This window comes from Chionomys nivalis, chromosome 6, assembly GCF_950005125.1.
Source record: "Chionomys nivalis chromosome 6, mChiNiv1.1, whole genome shotgun sequence".
NCBI lineage: Eukaryota > Metazoa > Chordata > Mammalia > Rodentia > Cricetidae > Chionomys > Chionomys nivalis.
Window position 1 is genome coordinate 88,329,016 of NC_080091.1, and position 18,150 is coordinate 88,347,165.

The window sequence follows — 18,150 nt, forward strand, 5'->3', positions numbered from 1 at the left end:
GTAGAGATGTCTCTAAATTTTAGGAAAGCACTTAAGTGTTTACCCAGTTATGAAACATAGTCAGTTCAGGTCCTCGATGGCTTGAGAATGTGTGTCTTGTTGACAGCAAGGACTGGAAGTATTTATTTCCAACCTCTGATGAGTCAGCAAATGTCTCTGTTCTTTTCAGATAAGAAAGTTTAAACTGCATGGTATCAGCAGAGGCCGCTTAAACTTGAGCTCACTAAAGAATTTGCTATAAATGCTATTTGGAATACACAGTATCCAACTTCCTTCAGTTACTGAAATGAAGTCCAATCTTGCCTTAGTTCAACTCTGAACCACAGCCAACCTCATTTCAAAGAGGAAGCAGGCTGTTTGGCATTCAGTTTTTTTTTTCAGCTTCCAGGTCCTGAATACCAGAATGCAGAGGCAGATGGGTCGCTCACCCGACGGTGCCCTCTCCAGTTCTGCTGAGGTGTTCTAGTCAGCGCAGGTGCTGTGCTTCTAGACTGTGGTCTCTGTTTTTGCTGCCTGTTTACTCTGAAGACACTTCAGGATAAAGGCCCTTTCGGTTCTGAATCTGAAACAGAGAGGGGAGAACAGAGAGAGGGAGAACTGGGTACCTGGAGCTCACTGAACCTACGGGAGGATAAAATGCCCAGTGCACGCTCTTGACTTACTTCGTCATTATTCTCTCAGTCTCCCTTTTCTCTTCTTCATCTAATCTTTGGAGAATGGATTCCAAGAACGAAAAGTGGAAATTAATGTACTGCGCCACCTGAAAGGGGAAACAGAAGGCTGGATGAGAGAAGAGCCTAGCCAGAGAGAGACGAGCACGCGCGCCAGCGCACCCGCCCCGCCCCCCAGGCTATCGGCGTCCATACATCACTGCTAATTTCTTCTGTGTCTTTATCCATGAGGAAGATCCGTGCATTGCTTTTGGATGGGCCTTGCAGAAGCCTCTGCAGCAGTGGGACATCACTCTTCTTTAGTTTTCTCTGCTCTGCAAATGAAAAGGGACAAGCGGCAGCAAGAGTTAAAATTCTAGAAAAAGAAAGGAGGGTAATTTTGTCTCTTGGTCTTCCTTTGGTTTGTTTTGGAAGCAACAGGAATTGAGAACTCACTCAAAAATAAATAAATAAAAAGAAGGAGAGTCATGCCCCACTATCCATCATGGATATGCTCCCATACCTCAGTGAATACACGTGACGCTGTAGATGTTATATAGTACTGTACATCTGTTTGTTCTATACATATACATATCCACGATAAAGTTAACATATAAATTAGTTATAGTAAGAGGGTAACATCACTAGGACCAATTACAGAAACCATATATATTCTAATGAAACTGTCAGTGTGAGGCCGTTACCAACAGGAAGGGAAAAGGCATTTGAAGATGAAGAGTACGGTGCCTTGATAGCTGATCTGATAACTAAGGTCACACTAAGTGACAAGTGGGGAGGCTGTGTCTGCAGAGTGGGTACCATGGACACATGGAGGCTTCATCCCAGGAAGGGGAGGGAAGGGCGTCATAAGAGTCTATCACTATACTCTGAGGGCACACAGCTTCAAGCTTGTTGGACTGTTATTTCTGGAAAAATCCATTCATTATCCTTGAACTATGGTTGACCATGGCTAACTTCAACCATGCAAAACGAAATTGTAGATAGGGTTAGACTATTGATTAAAATTAAATATGAAAACCTTTCCAAGAACTACAAGTGAGCCTCTTCCATTCAATACACGGTCAAATAATTTTACCTTTTAGTTAGGTCAAATAATTCTACCTTTTAGTTAGGTCACTTAGACAAAGCTCTAGTCCTACCGAGGGAGCAAGATGGCTCAGTTCTTTACAGTTTCCTTCTTTCCTTCGTTCATCCTCTCAGCTCACTAAGTATAAAGCCATTTTACAGTTGTTCTCAATTCTTCCCTTTTTCTACCTCACATTCAATTCTTGGGTATCCCAAGAACTAAACTACAAACGCAGAATTAGTAAGATTAGTTCTTTTCATTATTTGAGGGTTTCATCCATTCAGCCATGAAAATGAGACAAAAGAAATCTGGTATATTCTCAGAATTTCAAATTTCAAACATTACCATAAATGCCTCACCACAAAAGTACTGGCATTTTGTCAGCGTGGTGCCTCATCTGGGATTTCATCTTAACAGAAGGAAGCACAGAGAAAGCTCCCAGTGCCCTCAGGTTCATCTTTCCTTCCCATCTCCCTGTTTTTCACTTCCTTCTTCAGAATAATCAAATCTGTTTCCCATCTCTGGATTCGATTTATTCCCATCTCCATTCCAATCCAGTGCGTGCTGATGTCATCTCTCTGACATTTCTGAAGCAACAGGAAGTCCTCGCGATCCTTCTCCTCTCCTCAGCACAGCAGAATCCTCTCCTGACCTTTCCATCGAATGCCAACTTCGTTTCCCACCCTCAGTGCCTTTCATAGTTTACACCCCCAAGTTCTTGCTTCACGATCATCTGGAGCCATTACTGGAAACATAATCCCCCAACGAGCTCTGCACGTGGTCTCTTCTGACCAAGAGAGCTCATTCTCTTACAATGTGTCAGACTCAGTGTCAAATAGGGAAGGGTAAAGGAACAATGTCAGAGAGAAGGGGCAGGCGGTGAGGACCAAAGATAGGGCAAGGAGGGGAAGGGAGAAAGCCCAGCACCTCCTGCAGAGCCAGCCCTCCAGGGATGGATTCCTGAAGTTCTGTTCTCCACTCAGACAACATCTGGCAAACAAGCAGAGTCCTTTGGATTCTAAACTCTTTGGATGTATTTCTGCTTGGATTATCTTTGGAAATGGAGCAGATACATGGTATTCTAGCACCATTTCTCAGGATGGGCGTGGGGCTCAATGATTCAGTGTGTGCTTAGCTTGCACCAAAACTCTGGAATTAACAATTATAATGAACCCTTGAACCCTTTCCTGTCTCTCTTCTGTATTCTGTATCCTCCCTTCCTCCCTTCCTCCCTTCCTCCCTTCCTCCCTTCCTCCCTTCCTCCCTTCCTCCCTCCCTCCCTCCCTCCCTCCTTTCTTTCTCTTTCTTTCTTTTCTTTCTTTCTTTCTTTCTTTCTTTCTTTCTTTCTTTCTTTCTTTCTTTCTTTCTTTCTTTCTTTCTTTGACAGAATCAAGCACTCTTCTGTCTGTCTTCTTTATGAACTGAAAATGAATGAGCTGGGGCCAGGGACTACATTTTCTTACCTCCTGTTCCAAAAATAATATAAAGAGCAAAATCCCGAGGGCTATTCTCAATCTGTCAATGGGAAAAAAATGAATAAATTAACTTTCAGATGATGTTAGGGCCAACAGTGTCCCTCCTGCCCCTTCCCTGTCAGACATGTCCTCTTAGGCTCCTACAAAGGCTGTGATGCTCTGAGGAAAATAGCCACCAGAGTTGAACAGATGATGCTGGTTCATAGCCAAGGGCATTTACATGACTCCATTGGCTTACATACATGCAAGGGACAGCTCAGGTCAGTGACAAGGATTACCTTGAACTTTTGGAGAAGTTGCTTTATTACTTCTTCAGTTCTCATAGTGCTGTTTGTTCTGACCTTGGTTTCTGATCCGAAGGTTGGGGTGAAAATGGATGTCTAAAGGAATAACAACAAAACCATAGGAGTCCTCATGACTCTGTCTAACAACGGTCAGTATCCTGAACCTGAAACGGATTAAGGGGTCCTGAGAAGTCATGCTATCACTCCTAATGATGTCACAGAGTTCTCAAATAAACACAGATTTAATAATAATTATTGCATGAATGATAATACTAAATATTGTATAAAACTATTCTAAGCCCTTCATAAGTATTATTAATTGACTTAATTCCTATAAAAGTAATAAAAATTAATTTTAAGCTGTATGATATAAATGTCCCGTGTTTAGGGGGCTGAGAGATGACGGGTCAGTGGCGAGAGTGCTTGCTGCTCTTGCAGAGGACTAACTTAAATCTGTGCTTCAAAGCATCTAAATGAAGAAGAGAACAAGGTTGCGTTTAAACTTAGTTTACAGTTCCTACAGGGAAAGACTGATGAGCGCTAGGCATCTGCTAACAGTGCTCTTATTATTGGTTTAAATTCTAAGTTGAAATAAGTAGTATTGGTAGTGCAGCAGACAGCATTATTCCGCATGAACGGAACCGGAACTTACCTCGTGGTTATAAAAGTGTCCATTGATAGAGGCTCTATGGCTCTGTCTGTCTTTTCTGTACGTGACTGGAGCCTTCGCCCTCCTTCTCACCAAAGCCGCTTCACTCATGGTCCTATAGAGCAGTGGGGATTCCGGCTCTTCCTCTTCATATGGCTTCAGAGTGCTGTGATAAGATAAATATTCTGGGAAGGATAAAGATCACAAGCCCGTATCATTCAGCTGCCTATCGTCGTCCATCGTGGGGACCCTGCTTTGCCTTTACTAACAAGGAGGAATGAGATTTCCTGGCTGTTGAGAGCGCTGTACTTGCTGCTTGGCTTATACTGATTTATCAGGTGCTGCGTGAGATTGGTCAAGCAGCAAATGCTGCTGGTGAGTTATGTCTCATAGGGTTCACATGGTCACATGATTGGTGTTTCCACTCTAATCTCTTTTTATTGGGGGTGTAAATTATACACAATTTTAGCATGGAAGACCTGGAAAAACCCATTCCTGTCAGTCTGGACTCAGGCAGGTAAGATAAACGCATGGTGAGTTGAGGAGCATTTATAGGAATATAGTACTTCCAAGTGATGGACCAGGCCTGCATCCCTGTTTTGTCCCGACATCAAATTTATTAGACTTTTCCAATGAAGACAGATCTTGGAACCTTAGTGACCCTTTAAAGCCATGGAAGCATTCTTGAGAAGCCATTCTCATCGAATACTGAGGCTTAAGAGAATTTCTTCCTAAGTTTCCTGAAAGTAAAGCAGCAATATGCTTTGGGCTAGTGGCTGCTGCTGATGTGCCACACGAGCAGCGTGGTGACGTAAGTTACCACCACACGAGCAGCGCAGTGACGTAAGTTACTACCACACGAGCAGCGTAGTGATGTAAGTTACCACCTGAGCAACTCAGTGATGTAAGTTACCACCACACGAGCAGCGCAGTGAAGTAAGTTACCACCACATGAACAGCGTGGTGACGCAAGTTACCACACACGAGCAGCGCAGTGACGTAAGTTACCACCTGAGCAACTCAGTGACATAAGTTACCACCACATGAGCAATGCAGTGACGTAAGTTGCAAGGCCCTTGGGAATGTTTAAGAAGCACATATATATGAGTTCTTCAGGTAGTACTGTGTATGAGGTAAACATTGGGGAATCATCATTTATGTTGCTAAAAAATAAACCAAATTGCTAACACTTTGGTACTGACCTTCTGAGGAATGCCTTCCTTCAGACAGCAAGACTTGGCTCTTGTCCAGCTCACTGATACGATAAAGGTCATCAAACTCTCCCCAGCGAGTCATCCTCCTGAAAAGTAACAAGTCCTGTCACTGAGACTAATCCCACGTGATGGTCTCAGGTTTACAATGTTGGTACTATAGTTGTGGGCCTCGGTAGGTAGATGTGTGATCCAAATCTAAAACAACTTTATCATGGTACAAAGATTACAGTCCCTGGGCAGTGGTGGCGCACGCCTTTAATCCCAGCACTCGGGAGGCAGAGGCAGGCGGATCTTTGTGAGTTCGAGGCCAGCCTGGTCTACAAGAGCTAGTTCCAGGACAGGAACCAAAAGCCACGGAGAAACCCTGTCTCGAAAAATCCAAAAAAAAAAAGAAAAAAAAAAGATTACAGTCTTACCATAGTGATAAGCATGTTTTAAACACATTCTGTATATTTTTGGAGCGAAATAATGCACTAATATACTTAAATGAAAAATTATGTAGATTCTGTAAAAGGTATGCTCAGATAGGCTTGGTAGAAACCAACGTGAGCCACCGATACACAGATATCTCATCAGGTTTTAGAGGAATTTAGATACAAAAATGTCATTTATACTCATGAATCAAGTATCCACAGCATTAAAATAATTATATAAAATGGTTCTAACATGATAAGATATGGTACTTATATTTGGGCCTAAACTGCTTTGAAAATATAATTTACAAAATAGAAATGTATGAAAAAATTATCTATTAGAAAATTATTATCTCATGTAGGATATTAGCAAACTTCAAAACATTTTAGTGTCCAGAATATATGAAATGTAACAACTGCTTATTTTACATCAGACTAACATTCTTTTTTATTTTATTTATCTGGCCTTAAACAAGTTGGTTATGAATCCTTTTTTGGCCTCAGTGTCCTCACTTAGAAAATGGGGATAATAACAGTATGAGGTAGGATAGAATTGTTGGTAGGATTTTAATTTATGTAATATCCTTGAAACAATCCCTACTTATAGTTAAGCATTCGCTAGCTATCAAAAACATTATCAGAATAATCTCATCCTCAGTGGCACCATCACTACCATCACTGCCATCACCACCACCATCATCACCATCTTCATCTTCATCACCATCACCATCATCATCTTCATCACTATCATCATCTTCATCATCACCATCATCATCATCACCACCATCACTATCTTCATCACCATGACCACACCACCACCATCACCACCACCACCACCATCATCACCACCACCATCATCATCACCACCATCATCATCATCACCGTCACCACCATAACCACCATCACCACCATCATCACCACCACCATCATCATCATCACCATCACCATCTTCACTGCAGTCACCACCGTCTAAATTCATTTCATGATGGATCAGGCACAATTTGGGTTCCAGTGCATTTCTGGACCTCTCGAGGCAAATGGACACTATTATTTGCAGGAATACTTTTTGTCCCGTGTTTTTGGCCATAAAATCTTTTATAGTATGAACCCCGAGTACTTCCACTTGGGGTGTCTGTGACTCTACCCAAATGTCCCTGACTGGCAGTTTGAATGATCATGTCCCCAAAGGCTCACATATTTGAAGACCTGGTCCTCTATTGGTCCTCTATTTGCGGAAGTTTGGGCAAATGTAGGAAGTTGAGTCTTGCTGGAGGGAGAAGATCACTGAGTGAGATTTGAGGATTTGTAGCTTTATGCTGCTTTGTGTACTCTCTCCCCCTCCCTCTCCCTCTCCCTCTCCCTCTCTCTCTCTCTCTCTCTCTCTCTCTCTCTCTCTCTCTCTCTGTGTGTGTGTCTCCCCCTCTCTCTCTGCTTCCTGTATGTACATGACAATGTGATCAGCCAGCTTTCTGTTCCTGTAGCCATGTTATACCTTCCTCTCCAGGATGGACTCTATCCCTCAGAAAACAAAAGCCCAAAGGAACTTTTCCTTCCTTAAGTTGCTTTAGGTCATGACATGTTATCACAGTAATGGGAAAATAATCAACACACCGATGGAAAAGCTCTTATAAATGTAGCCGGCACTGGCAAAGCAAAGCTTTCACTCTCCTCTGGACCTTGGAATTCTCTTGAAGTCTTAAACTCTTATTCGATTTACAGTACCCATAAGAAGTACATAATGTGATCATAATGTATTTGTTAATACAATTTAGAGCAAACTCTACTATGTGGAAATATTGTCAGTTAAAATATATGTCACAAAGAGGAGGAACTATTTACATTAGCAGTCCGGGTGTCCACCCACACTCTATTCATACGGCACATAAAATTAAACATCTCCAACGTACAGCTTATTAGCAATCTAAAGTAGTTGTGCTTGATCACTGTTGAAGAGGGGTGGCAATGGGAGCTAGATACTAATGAAAAGTTAAAACTAAAAGGCAAAGCGACCAGGTGCTGTTTCCAACGGGGAGACCAGAAGTTCTACAAATAATGACCACTTATGATTCCCATAGCTGGTTAGTGGACTCTGGCCAATGTGACAGCCACCCCCTTACTTTTCTCAGCTTGTTTTTATTTTATTTTATTTTTTGAAACAATCTTTTTTTATTCTACATACCAATCCCGGTCCCTTTCCCTCCCCTCCACCCGCTCCCCTACCTTCCTCTCACCCCACCTCCCAAACACTCCTCAGAGGGGTGGGGCCTCCCATGGGGAGTCAGTCCTTAAATTTTTGCAGTATAGTGGTGCCACGTCAATATAGGGGCTGAAAAACAGCTCAATATATTCATTTTGCCTCTTTTCTTCATGGCACTCCTTGCCAAAGTCAAAAGCTACAACCTCACAGTTTGGGGCTGTGTAATTCAAGAACCATTCCATGTGCAGTGCATATGACCAAACATATGGACAGTCGGCCACACCTTTCAAGCAAGAAGCAGCTAGAACTTTAGCATCAAGCAGTTGAGCATGTCCAAAGACGGAACAGTTTGTGTTGCTCTGAGCAAACACCAGGAAGTGTACCAGGGGCAAATCTAAACACTGGAAAGGGGCTATAATCTTTTGCAAAATAAAATGGAGGTAGAAATTTGATATGCAAATAGAATGCAGCCACTTCTCTATTTATAGCATAAGAAAAAAACATTATTGATGCAAATCAAATATGCACCTGTTCACAACTTGCTCTTTATTTCCTTCTGCCATGACTTGTCTAAATTATGCCAATACTGATGTTAGAAAGAATTAAAATAGAAATGAAAACCAGCAAAAGCAAAAGTAACCCCAATCAGCCACCTCTTCTCTGTTTCATTTTAAACACACAGTTTCTTTCTGCAAGGAAACATTTGGCCGAGATATGAGAGATCAAAGTCTTCCTATAAAGTCATTTCCATACACACAGTGGTCAGAGCTCAAACAAACCGATTTATTTTTTGGCCTCCACCATTCCCATTTGGCTAGTACTTTCTCAGTGTGACTCATTTCTGGTACGATTAAAGCGAGCCAACATGGCAAGAGTGGTTATTTTTCTTCAAGGATGAATGGACAGATACGCAATTGGAGTCCTTGCAGCTGAGCACACACTGTCCACATCCTTCTCTGTCCACTAACCCATGGGGGACAGCAAACCTGAGCAGTGGGATTAAGTCCTGTCCATAGACACAACAGTATGGGAAAAGGAAAATGAGAGAAGGTTTGGAATAAGGAAATGGTCAAATTTTTTACACAATTTAATTGAGGCACATAATTTAAAGGAGTCACCGGAAAGGAGGTGACCAAGGGAAGGTACCTGAGATGAACTGAAGCCAGGGAACAGTACCGAGGGTGTCTGTGTATCATCAGAATCAGAGACTGCGCAGAGCCGTTCTAACTGAGCCTTCCTGCCTGAATGCTCAACTGATTGCACCAGGCTCTCTTGACTAATCAATCGTAACCACAGAATGCTATCATGCTCGTGTGTGTGTGTGTGTGTGTGTGCGAAAGAGAGAAAGAGACAGAGAGAGACAGAGACAGTCTGCATCGTATACATAAGGGGTAGGATCTCTTCCTGCTAATTCTTACTCATTAGAAAAATATGGTTCACCACACAAGCGTTCTTGTAATGTTCTAGAAAGTCTTGTTTCTACGGTAAAGGACAGGTCAGTGTCCGCTGTGTTGTAGTTCATGTCTGGTTACTACAGTGAATCACAGGCTTTTGCAGTTGTCCAGCTGGCCTTCCTCAATTTTAAATAGTAAGAAACAATGTCTGTCTTGCTTCCAGGCTGTTAAGGCTTGAACGGGAAATGTACTCACTCCGTAGACGCGAGTGTTTGAGCACCTGCACCCCGTCTCTAGTACTGTCTGGGGAGGCTGTGAAGTCATTGATACCATTTCTAGCTTGCAGAAGGGGGGGGACAGAGCTTGAAGACAACTTGATCAGAGCTCCCTGCTACTTGTTTTGCTGAGATATGAATCAGCTGTGGCTCAAGCTCCCACTGCTAAGGATGGAGTCCCTTCAGCTGCCATGCCTTCCCTGCCAGGATGGTCCACACATCAGAAACTGTAAGCCCAAATAACCTTCCGCTCCTTTATGCTGCTTCTGCCATGTTTGGCTGTGGAAAGAAGGGCTCCTAACGTACCAGCAACGTTCTCAGGGAAAACAGGCTCTGCGGAAGACGTACCCGGAAGAGACAGTTCACAGTCCACTGCAGCATATGAAAGAGCATCATCAAAGCCACGCTGTCACCCCCAGCTCCTAAGCTCACCCCCAAATCCAGTATTTTTAATTCAAAACTAATATTTTATATTTGAGAAATTAAAAGGTATCTTTGAATAGCTATTAAAATAATGGTTTTGCAGGCCAGCAGAAGTGCCTTCTACCTCCTTGACATATATCACCTTAATGTCTCAATCTTAGGAAGTTTTAATGAACCAAAAGGGATGAAAATGCAGCACAAGGTGTTGGCTTCCTACAGAACTTTGCTGTGAGTTCTTAGAAAGGTGTGACATATGATTGCTAATTTTGTGTGTTCATATCATGTATAGTTTTTTTCTTTTTTTTTTTTAAAGCAAGGCTTGCTTGCTTTTAAATGCTGCTTCCAGTCATTTGAGTGGTCAGCCCTGTCATTCATCTTGTAACTCTGGGATGCGGGTCGGCATCAGCTGCCCGAGGCTGTGGTTCCATCTGTGTTCTCAAGCACCATGTCCTGCGCCCACCCGCAGCCCTTTGTGCGGATGGGAGGGCGGTGAGGGGAGGCAGATGGGGTGAGGTGGTTGTCACACAAAACGTGTGCAATTTATTCAATTCATTTGATCTTATTCCCCCTCACCCATGTTTCCTTTCTCCATCTGTCATATTCCCATATCCCTCCTTCTCATGCCTCTCTCTCACTCCTCTCTCTTTTCTTCCCTCCTCTTTTTCCTCTTGGTGCTGGGCACTGGGATGCAAACACAGTTCAAGATGCATTCCTAGAAACTCACACGGGAGGTGGAGGACAAGATGTGTAAAGTCCAACTGACTGCGTGCCCTGGAGGTGCCAAAGAAAAACTGTCTGAGTGGAGACTGAGGGATCAGGAGAAGGCTTTGAGGGGGTGAATCAGGTAACTGGCTATCGCTGAGCAGGCTGGCTTCCGGGCAGGCAGCGTGAGGAAAATAAGAAGCTATACTATGTGTTTAGGGTATTGCAAAACGTTCACCATCAGTTCGAGCATGAGGTTCGAGAAATGTTGGAAAGGTAAAATCATGGTGGGCCCTGGGTATATTCTCCAAAGGGGTACCTAGTTTTCCTTAAGAGTGCTGCCAAAGGTCAGACCATGCAAATGGACCATTCTGGTAGCTGTCTCTGCATTTTCTTCTCTGGTAGAACCCTAACTCCTCCAGTAATGGGTGGGAGGACAAGAGGTGTGAAGAGAATCACAGTGGTCCGGGTGTTTCAGGAGGGAGGGGAGATGGGAATGAAAGATAGAGAAGAAAGGAAGCGAGTCATTTTACGATAACCAGAGTAAATATTAATTTTCAAGAAAAATTGGAAAGGATAATGACAGAACGCCACCCAAGTCAGACATCCAAGCATAGTTGCATCCACCCCCAGGGAGCTGTTCTGTGCACTGCACTTCAAATGCACTTTGCTGTGCCCAGCTAAACAGCTCTGCATGTTCTGGACATGAGCAGAATCCTTTGTTCCCAGGAGTGGACAAATTTAAGCTTTCTTCCCTGATTTTGATGGTCAGGTCGTGACTATTCAAATCTTACCTCTCTATCTTGTTTCTTCCAGTGAGCAGATGCAGTCTTCTGGGAGAAGCACTGGGGCAGAAGGGCCCATGAGCCTAGGCTCTGGAGCCCGAGGGACAGTGCCTTTGGTGCTGCCAGGCAGTTAACTAGGGATCATGCATAAATTCACCTAGCCTCATAGACATGGTTTCCAAATGTCCAGTTAATGGTAATGATATGAAACTGTCTAAAAGTATTCATGCATAGCTATAAGTAACTTATGCTAAGAGCAAAGACCACGAAGGCAGACAGCGAGGCCCTCTAAGGAACTACAAGGGAGGACAGCTTACCCTTTCCTGGAAAATGTTTCTGTTGCCTTCAACAGATCAAAAGAAGAGATTTGCTTCTCATCTTGTATTTTCAGCTGTATGGGTCGTTTCACTCCCCAGAAAATGTCCAGCATCCCTTCGACAATCAGTTGTCCGTCTTCAGTCTAAGGAAGAAGCCGTCACCCACAGTAATTGTTTTCATATCATTTATAGAAAATTAAATGCCTTAACTGAAGATGTAGAAAGCAAGTCTGTAGGAGGTATTTTTAGGTTTAAAATCCCCCTGGATGGATTATTTGGCTTCTCAGCCTATCTGTACCACAATTCTAATTTTGAAATAGCCATTTATTTTGCCCGTGTTTTTGGCATGTCCACCAATGGGCACAGTGCATTAATGACTTTCTGAGCTCTGGCCCCTGGATTAAGTGGCATTATATTGCTTTAGTTCCATTTAATTTAAAAGGTATAGCAGATTTAAAAACTATACTGAGTGAGAAATCAGAATAGTTACTAAGAGCCTTAGTTGTTTGAATTAGCAGGAATAATTTAAGTCATAAAATTATGCAGAACAAAAGAAAGACTGATTACTAGGGGAAGGTGGTGGCAAACACCTTTAAAATAAGCAACCAAGAGGGGAGTCAGAGACATCATGCTCTGGCCTCCTCACGTGTGAACATGGTACATATGCTTACACACTTGCATACTCATGTGCATGCAGTACACACACACACACAAACAATTAAGAATGTATTTGTGAAAAAATAATAATTTCTGAAGTACTCCTTCAAATGGAAATAGTATATATAACAAAAGGAGTAAATGTGTAAGTGAAGAAAATTAACAAATGGATATGATTTATTTTGAAAATACCTAAAGAAGTATGAAAACAAAGCAATTCTCATACAATTTGTTTTCAAACCTATCTTCTCTTTTATATTTAACTATCTTTTTATTAAGCAATATATTATTGTTATAGAAACTTTGAGAGTAAAGAAACTAGAAAGTTATAAAGTCATTGGTTATTATGAAAAGCCAACTTTTAGGCAATTTAAACTGCTGAACTATTTCTCTAACATTTTAATAATAACATTTAAAACTGTTGACATGATGAGATAGCATACATTGGCTGGAAGTGAACTTGTTCATTTTAATGAACACATCCAACTCGACCTTACAGATCCAGCATGACTTGCTATAATAACACCACACTGCTGGATACAAGCATACCATCACATTTTCTCATGGCAAATGGTGTCACAGTGCACCCTTCTCCACACACACGTGGTGCTTCAAATGTCAGAAAATAGTGGACTTACTGTTCATAACATTATCCATTATTGAGACATACTCCATTTTAAAACAGGAAGCAAGTCTGCCCTTTTTTTTGTACACTTTCCTGGACCAAAAAATGCTTAGAAACCTGCAGGCATGTCAGAACTACAATTTTGTGAATTAGTCTAAACATGAAAAATCAGAATAAACTAGAGATTTACCTGCTTCTTTAGACCACATGTGTCCCTAGGTTCTAGACTCACCCTGATTCAGCTACATGCTTAGAGAATCTGTTTCCTGTGAATCAAGCTGCTGCATTTCTTTAGTGGGCTTACCTGTCCATACAAAATATGCAGATTTTTCTGGTTTTCATAGAAAACATTATAGGCCTCCAGTAAAGAGTTAAGTTGTTCCCTAAAGTAAATAAATAAACAAATAAATGAATTCAGTTACAATCAATCTTAAGCCCTAGATTGTGAAACACAATAATAGTACTTTTGCTTCATAAAAATATGAGATGACAGAAACACTTCGGAGGAATCGATATCATTCTGCCATTTTAATTTAAGGTACGCCAAGGGAATGACAAGCACTCTTAGAACATGAAGACATTTTAATATGCTCACTCATAAATAAAATGTATGTGGCTGGGGTGCCACAGGGCAATGAAAGACATGTGTGTGGCTGGAGAGCTTGTTTGTTTCACAGCAGTTAAGCCCCAACACTAAGCATCTAATGCATGTGATATTATGGTCCTCTTTGATGTTACAACAATGGTCAGTCAATGGTTTAACTAATGTTGGCTGTTCTGAGGAAGCTCACTCAGATGACAGGTAGACGCTGTGGGGACACTGGTTCCTGCCATGTCTCCGCCCTTCCAGAGAGCAGTCTTCACATTTGGAGAGGCTTACCACCTCACCTAGATTACAGAAATGACCTCCTACAAGGCTCCCTATATCTATTGTGCATTCTTGACAACAGGAATTATTTTAATTAAAATAATTGGTCAATAACTTGGCCATCTTTCTCCTTTGCACAAAATTCTTCAACGTCTTCTCAGAATAGGATTCAACATCCCATTGTCATGGCGACTTGAGTGACTAGGTTTGGTTTAGTCTTCTGTCAGCCCATCTATCTCCTTCCCGATCGCTCTTCCCCACACTTTCTGGATGTCTCTTGAATAATTTCGGTCTTAAGGCTTTGAACTTTCTGATTGTTCAACTAGAATGTCCTCTGCTACCATCACACTGCTAGCTCAATCGTTCATCTTCTTTAAACATTTAATCAAAAGCAACCTATGGGGACTGGAGAGATGGCTCAGTGGTTAAGAGCACTGCCTGCGCTCCAGAGGACCTCGGTTCTTTCTCGGCACTGACATGTTGGCTAACAACATGTCATTATACCAGATCCAGAGGACTCAATACCCTCTTCCGCAGACAATTCATGACCTGGTGCACAGACATGTAAGCCCGAAAACACACATACAAATAAAATAAAAGCAAAATCCCCCACCCATTTTTTTTAAAAAGCCACCTATGTAAGGAAGCCTTCTTGACCACCCATTCTAAATCTTCACTTCTCCCAAAATTTCATATCTCGCATTCTTCCTTCACATCCTCTGAGGTAACCTCTAATACTCTATAAATTTAATTTGCTGATTTACTCCTTTTCTCCCTCCCTTCCTTTTTTTTTTTTTTTTTTTTAAATTAGGTTTGTAGACCAGAAGCCACCTGCTTCTGCTTCTAGAGTGCTGGGATTAAGGGCATGAGCCATAATGTCCTGGTATAAATTTGACTTTTCAATTGTGTGCTCTGTCTTTTCCACCAGAATGAAGCTCCTTGAGAGAGGGGATGGCTAGAAGTTTTTTTTTTTTTTTTTTTTTTTTTTCAGATTTTCTGTATCCCTGTGTCTCAGTCAGGGTTTCTATCGCTTTGACAAAACACCATGACCAAAAAGAAAGCTGGGGAGAATGGGAGTTATTTAGCTTACACTTCCATACCAGTGTTCTTCTCTAAGGACAGGAACTCAAGCAGGGCAGGATCCTGGAGGCAGGTGCTGATGCAGAGACCACAGAGATGCTGCTTACTTCCTATAGCTCACTCATCCTGTTTTCTTATAGAACCCAGGACCAGCAGCAGCCCAGGGATGACCCCACCCACAATAGGCTGGCCCTCCCCATTGATCACTAATTGAGAAAATGCCTTACAGCTGGATCTTACGGAAGCATTTCCTCAACTGAGGCTCCTTCCTCTCTGATGACTCTAGCTTGTGTCAAGTTGACACAAAGCCAGCCTGTACACCCTGGTAGTATTGGTGCATAGTAAGCACCCATAATAAAATAAATTTTAGTTCAGTAAAATACTCAGAATCTTCTCTTCCTAAGAAAACCAATAGTAGCAAGATAAAGGAGAAAATACTTGTTTAAAGTAAATCTATTTATCAAAAACTATTCTATATCATTTAATTTAAAATATCTCATTGTCCATATTTACCTGATCCTCAAATACCGTTGCCATTCACATAAACGCACAGGCTCTGAGAGCAGTCAGCTCAGTTGCGCTTCCTGAATTTTCCTGATGGTTAGGATAGATACTTGTTCATTGTAAGCTGTTATTCAACAAATACTCACTTAACACTGAACAACAGGCTTTATGCACAATGTTTTTACATGTTGGAGTCATGTAACCATGCTTTCTGTACTGACTTTTCCTCACTTGCAATTCGCAATGTGACATTTCCAGGGGTCCATACAGTCTACACAATGGCCACAGAAGGAAATCCCAGTGAAGGCCTCAGGCCACCATTCCATTTCCCAAACAGCTTAAAAATTTAATATTCATGAATATTTCTGCTCTACATTTCTCTGGCTACACTGATTGTCCCTGGGGGTCATGACTGTAAGATATTCCCTTAACATTGTTCTCCCACTAAAGATCCCAAGAGCTCTTTATGGGCTCTCATTCTTTATGCCAGAGCAGCACAGTGAAGCTAGGGATGCAAGTCCTGATGTGCTGAGCTCAGAGCACCATTATGGAAGCGCACGAAGCTTTATAATCTCACCTCCTTAGCTTCTGCTTCTGGCCAAACCCCAGTATGTAGCACGGCACGAGTCTTTGGAGCATCACTTGGGACCAGGCAATGGAAACGTTCAGTCCCTGAACAGACTCTGACCAAATCCCCTCACACCAAAACACGTCTCCAAATGACTTGGGGCGCTGCCAACCCCTGGCCCTGGGGTGCTTGCTTGAGTAAGTGAATTTACGATGGCATCTAGCCACACTAACGCATTTGCTTACTGTCTGTGGTTGCTTCTGAGATCTAACTGCAGCGGAATGTCTCCGACGGCAACCATACGATCCACACACTCTGAAATAGTTAGAATTTGCTCTTGGCAGAGGAACCCTGCCAACCCACACTCCACTGTGCAACACGGGGAGACGGCAGAGTTTTCCACATTTACCTCACTACGAGCGGGATCTTTTTGATTGAGTATTAAGGAAGCGTTGAAGGATTTGGGAGCATAGAAGACTTTAACTCAGGAAACTAAAGCGTTTAAATTAATTTTGCAAAGCGAGTAGTAAAAGGTAAAATCCGGAATCCAAAATCTAGAAATTATGTGAAAAACCATAGCGATGGTGAATGCTTTCAACAAGGGCTTTTTTTTTTTTTTTTTTTTTTTTTTTTAAAAAAAAAAAAACTGTATGTATCTTACCAGAAAGGGGATTTTAGAAGGTATTAGATTATGGGCCCAATGAAGGAATGGGTGGACATGACACTGGGAAGAAAGGTGAGCTTGTGATGCATGAGGCTGATGAGTTGAAAGGAGGGGCATAAAGAAATAAAGAGTTACATCCATCGGTTCTCTGTGTCTACTAACTCTAATTAAGCATGCTAACAGAAAGGCTGAACTAATGGCCGTTCATTCACTATGTCAGCATCACTGTGTGAGTGAGAAAGAGGCACAATTTGTTAGTCCCTATCTAACACAGACCAGTTGGCCAGCACAAGCCCTCAAACAAAGCTCTCAAACAGTAGCACAGAAAGGGGCTGCCCATCTGGTCCTTTCTCATGAACTTGGGATGTCTAGAAGACACAGAGACAGCAAAAAAACAAAAATAAGATTAAAACACATTTGAATGAGTCATCAAATCTTGCCTTTCTGGGATTTTTGGAACATAAAATATTAAATCACAGTACATAGCATGGGCTTTTAAGAACATCTTCACACATTATATGAAAGGGAAGGTATTTTTATTAAACTGAGAAATGCCAAATTTTTTATACAGACTGAACTTCTAACTGAAGGGATTCATGGGACCATCAGCTTCCACTCAGGAACTGGCAAAATCCAACACTGGCATTGCAGTGTGGGGATACTGGGAGGTGCTAACGCATGCCCAGAATTCTCTAGCGTGGGTTAGGGAAGAGAGCAAGTCAGGAAGGAACTGGCAAGGGGAGGAGGGATGCTAGGGGCACCTGTCCCTCTAAGGCCCTGCTTGGCTTTAATGAGTTAAAAGCCTACGTGGGTGAACTGTAAGATGCTAAGGCGTATAAGCGAAGGAACTGCAAACACTAAGGTGTACTTTGTACCTTGTGGCCAGAACTGTAGCTGCTCAGCAGATGGGAGCCACCCACATTCTGACGTGTGCCATCCATAATGACCCTAGTGAGAAACGAGTTCCTCTTTCTTACCATACCTCAGCTGTTTAGAGGAAACACTTATTTGATTTTGTAAACTGTAATAAACACAGGCAAGAGACAGGATGACGGCTGGGAGGGAGTTTAGCTTCCTATCTAGAGACACATGGATCTCAAATCTGAGTTGCAGTATAATAATAATAATAATAATAATTCCCCTTGGCTTTTCCGATTGTTCACAGCAGCATTACGTGGCTCTTCTACTCTTTTCCTGGAAGCCAGTGAGCCATGTTCCATTGTCGATCCTTGTAACTTGTGCCCAATGAACGAAGGACAAAGATTGTCACATGCTGTGACACAGCATGACCTTCAGAGTCTACCGTGTACCAAGTAACG

At 42.2% G+C, this 18,150-nt stretch overlaps 1 protein-coding gene across 1 annotated transcript in view; it reads right to left on the reverse strand.

The window, feature by feature from the left end:
* Window positions 1–18,150, reverse strand: part of Rassf6 (Ras association domain family member 6) — a 36,335-nt gene continuing 18,185 nt past the window's right edge. Inside the window, exons 3-11 of the mRNA XM_057772642.1 lie at window positions 13,452–13,530; window positions 11,866–12,008; window positions 5,348–5,445; window positions 4,149–4,330; window positions 3,491–3,592; window positions 3,201–3,252; window positions 867–985; window positions 663–760; window positions 1–562 (exon numbers count right to left, since the gene is read on the reverse strand). Coding sequence (XP_057628625.1) covers window positions 487–562; window positions 663–760; window positions 867–985; window positions 3,201–3,252; window positions 3,491–3,592; window positions 4,149–4,330; window positions 5,348–5,445; window positions 11,866–12,008; window positions 13,452–13,530 — 949 coding nt within the window. The 3' untranslated portion in view covers window positions 1–486. The remainder of the gene's footprint in view (window positions 563–662; window positions 761–866; window positions 986–3,200; window positions 3,253–3,490; window positions 3,593–4,148; window positions 4,331–5,347; window positions 5,446–11,865; window positions 12,009–13,451; window positions 13,531–18,150) is intronic.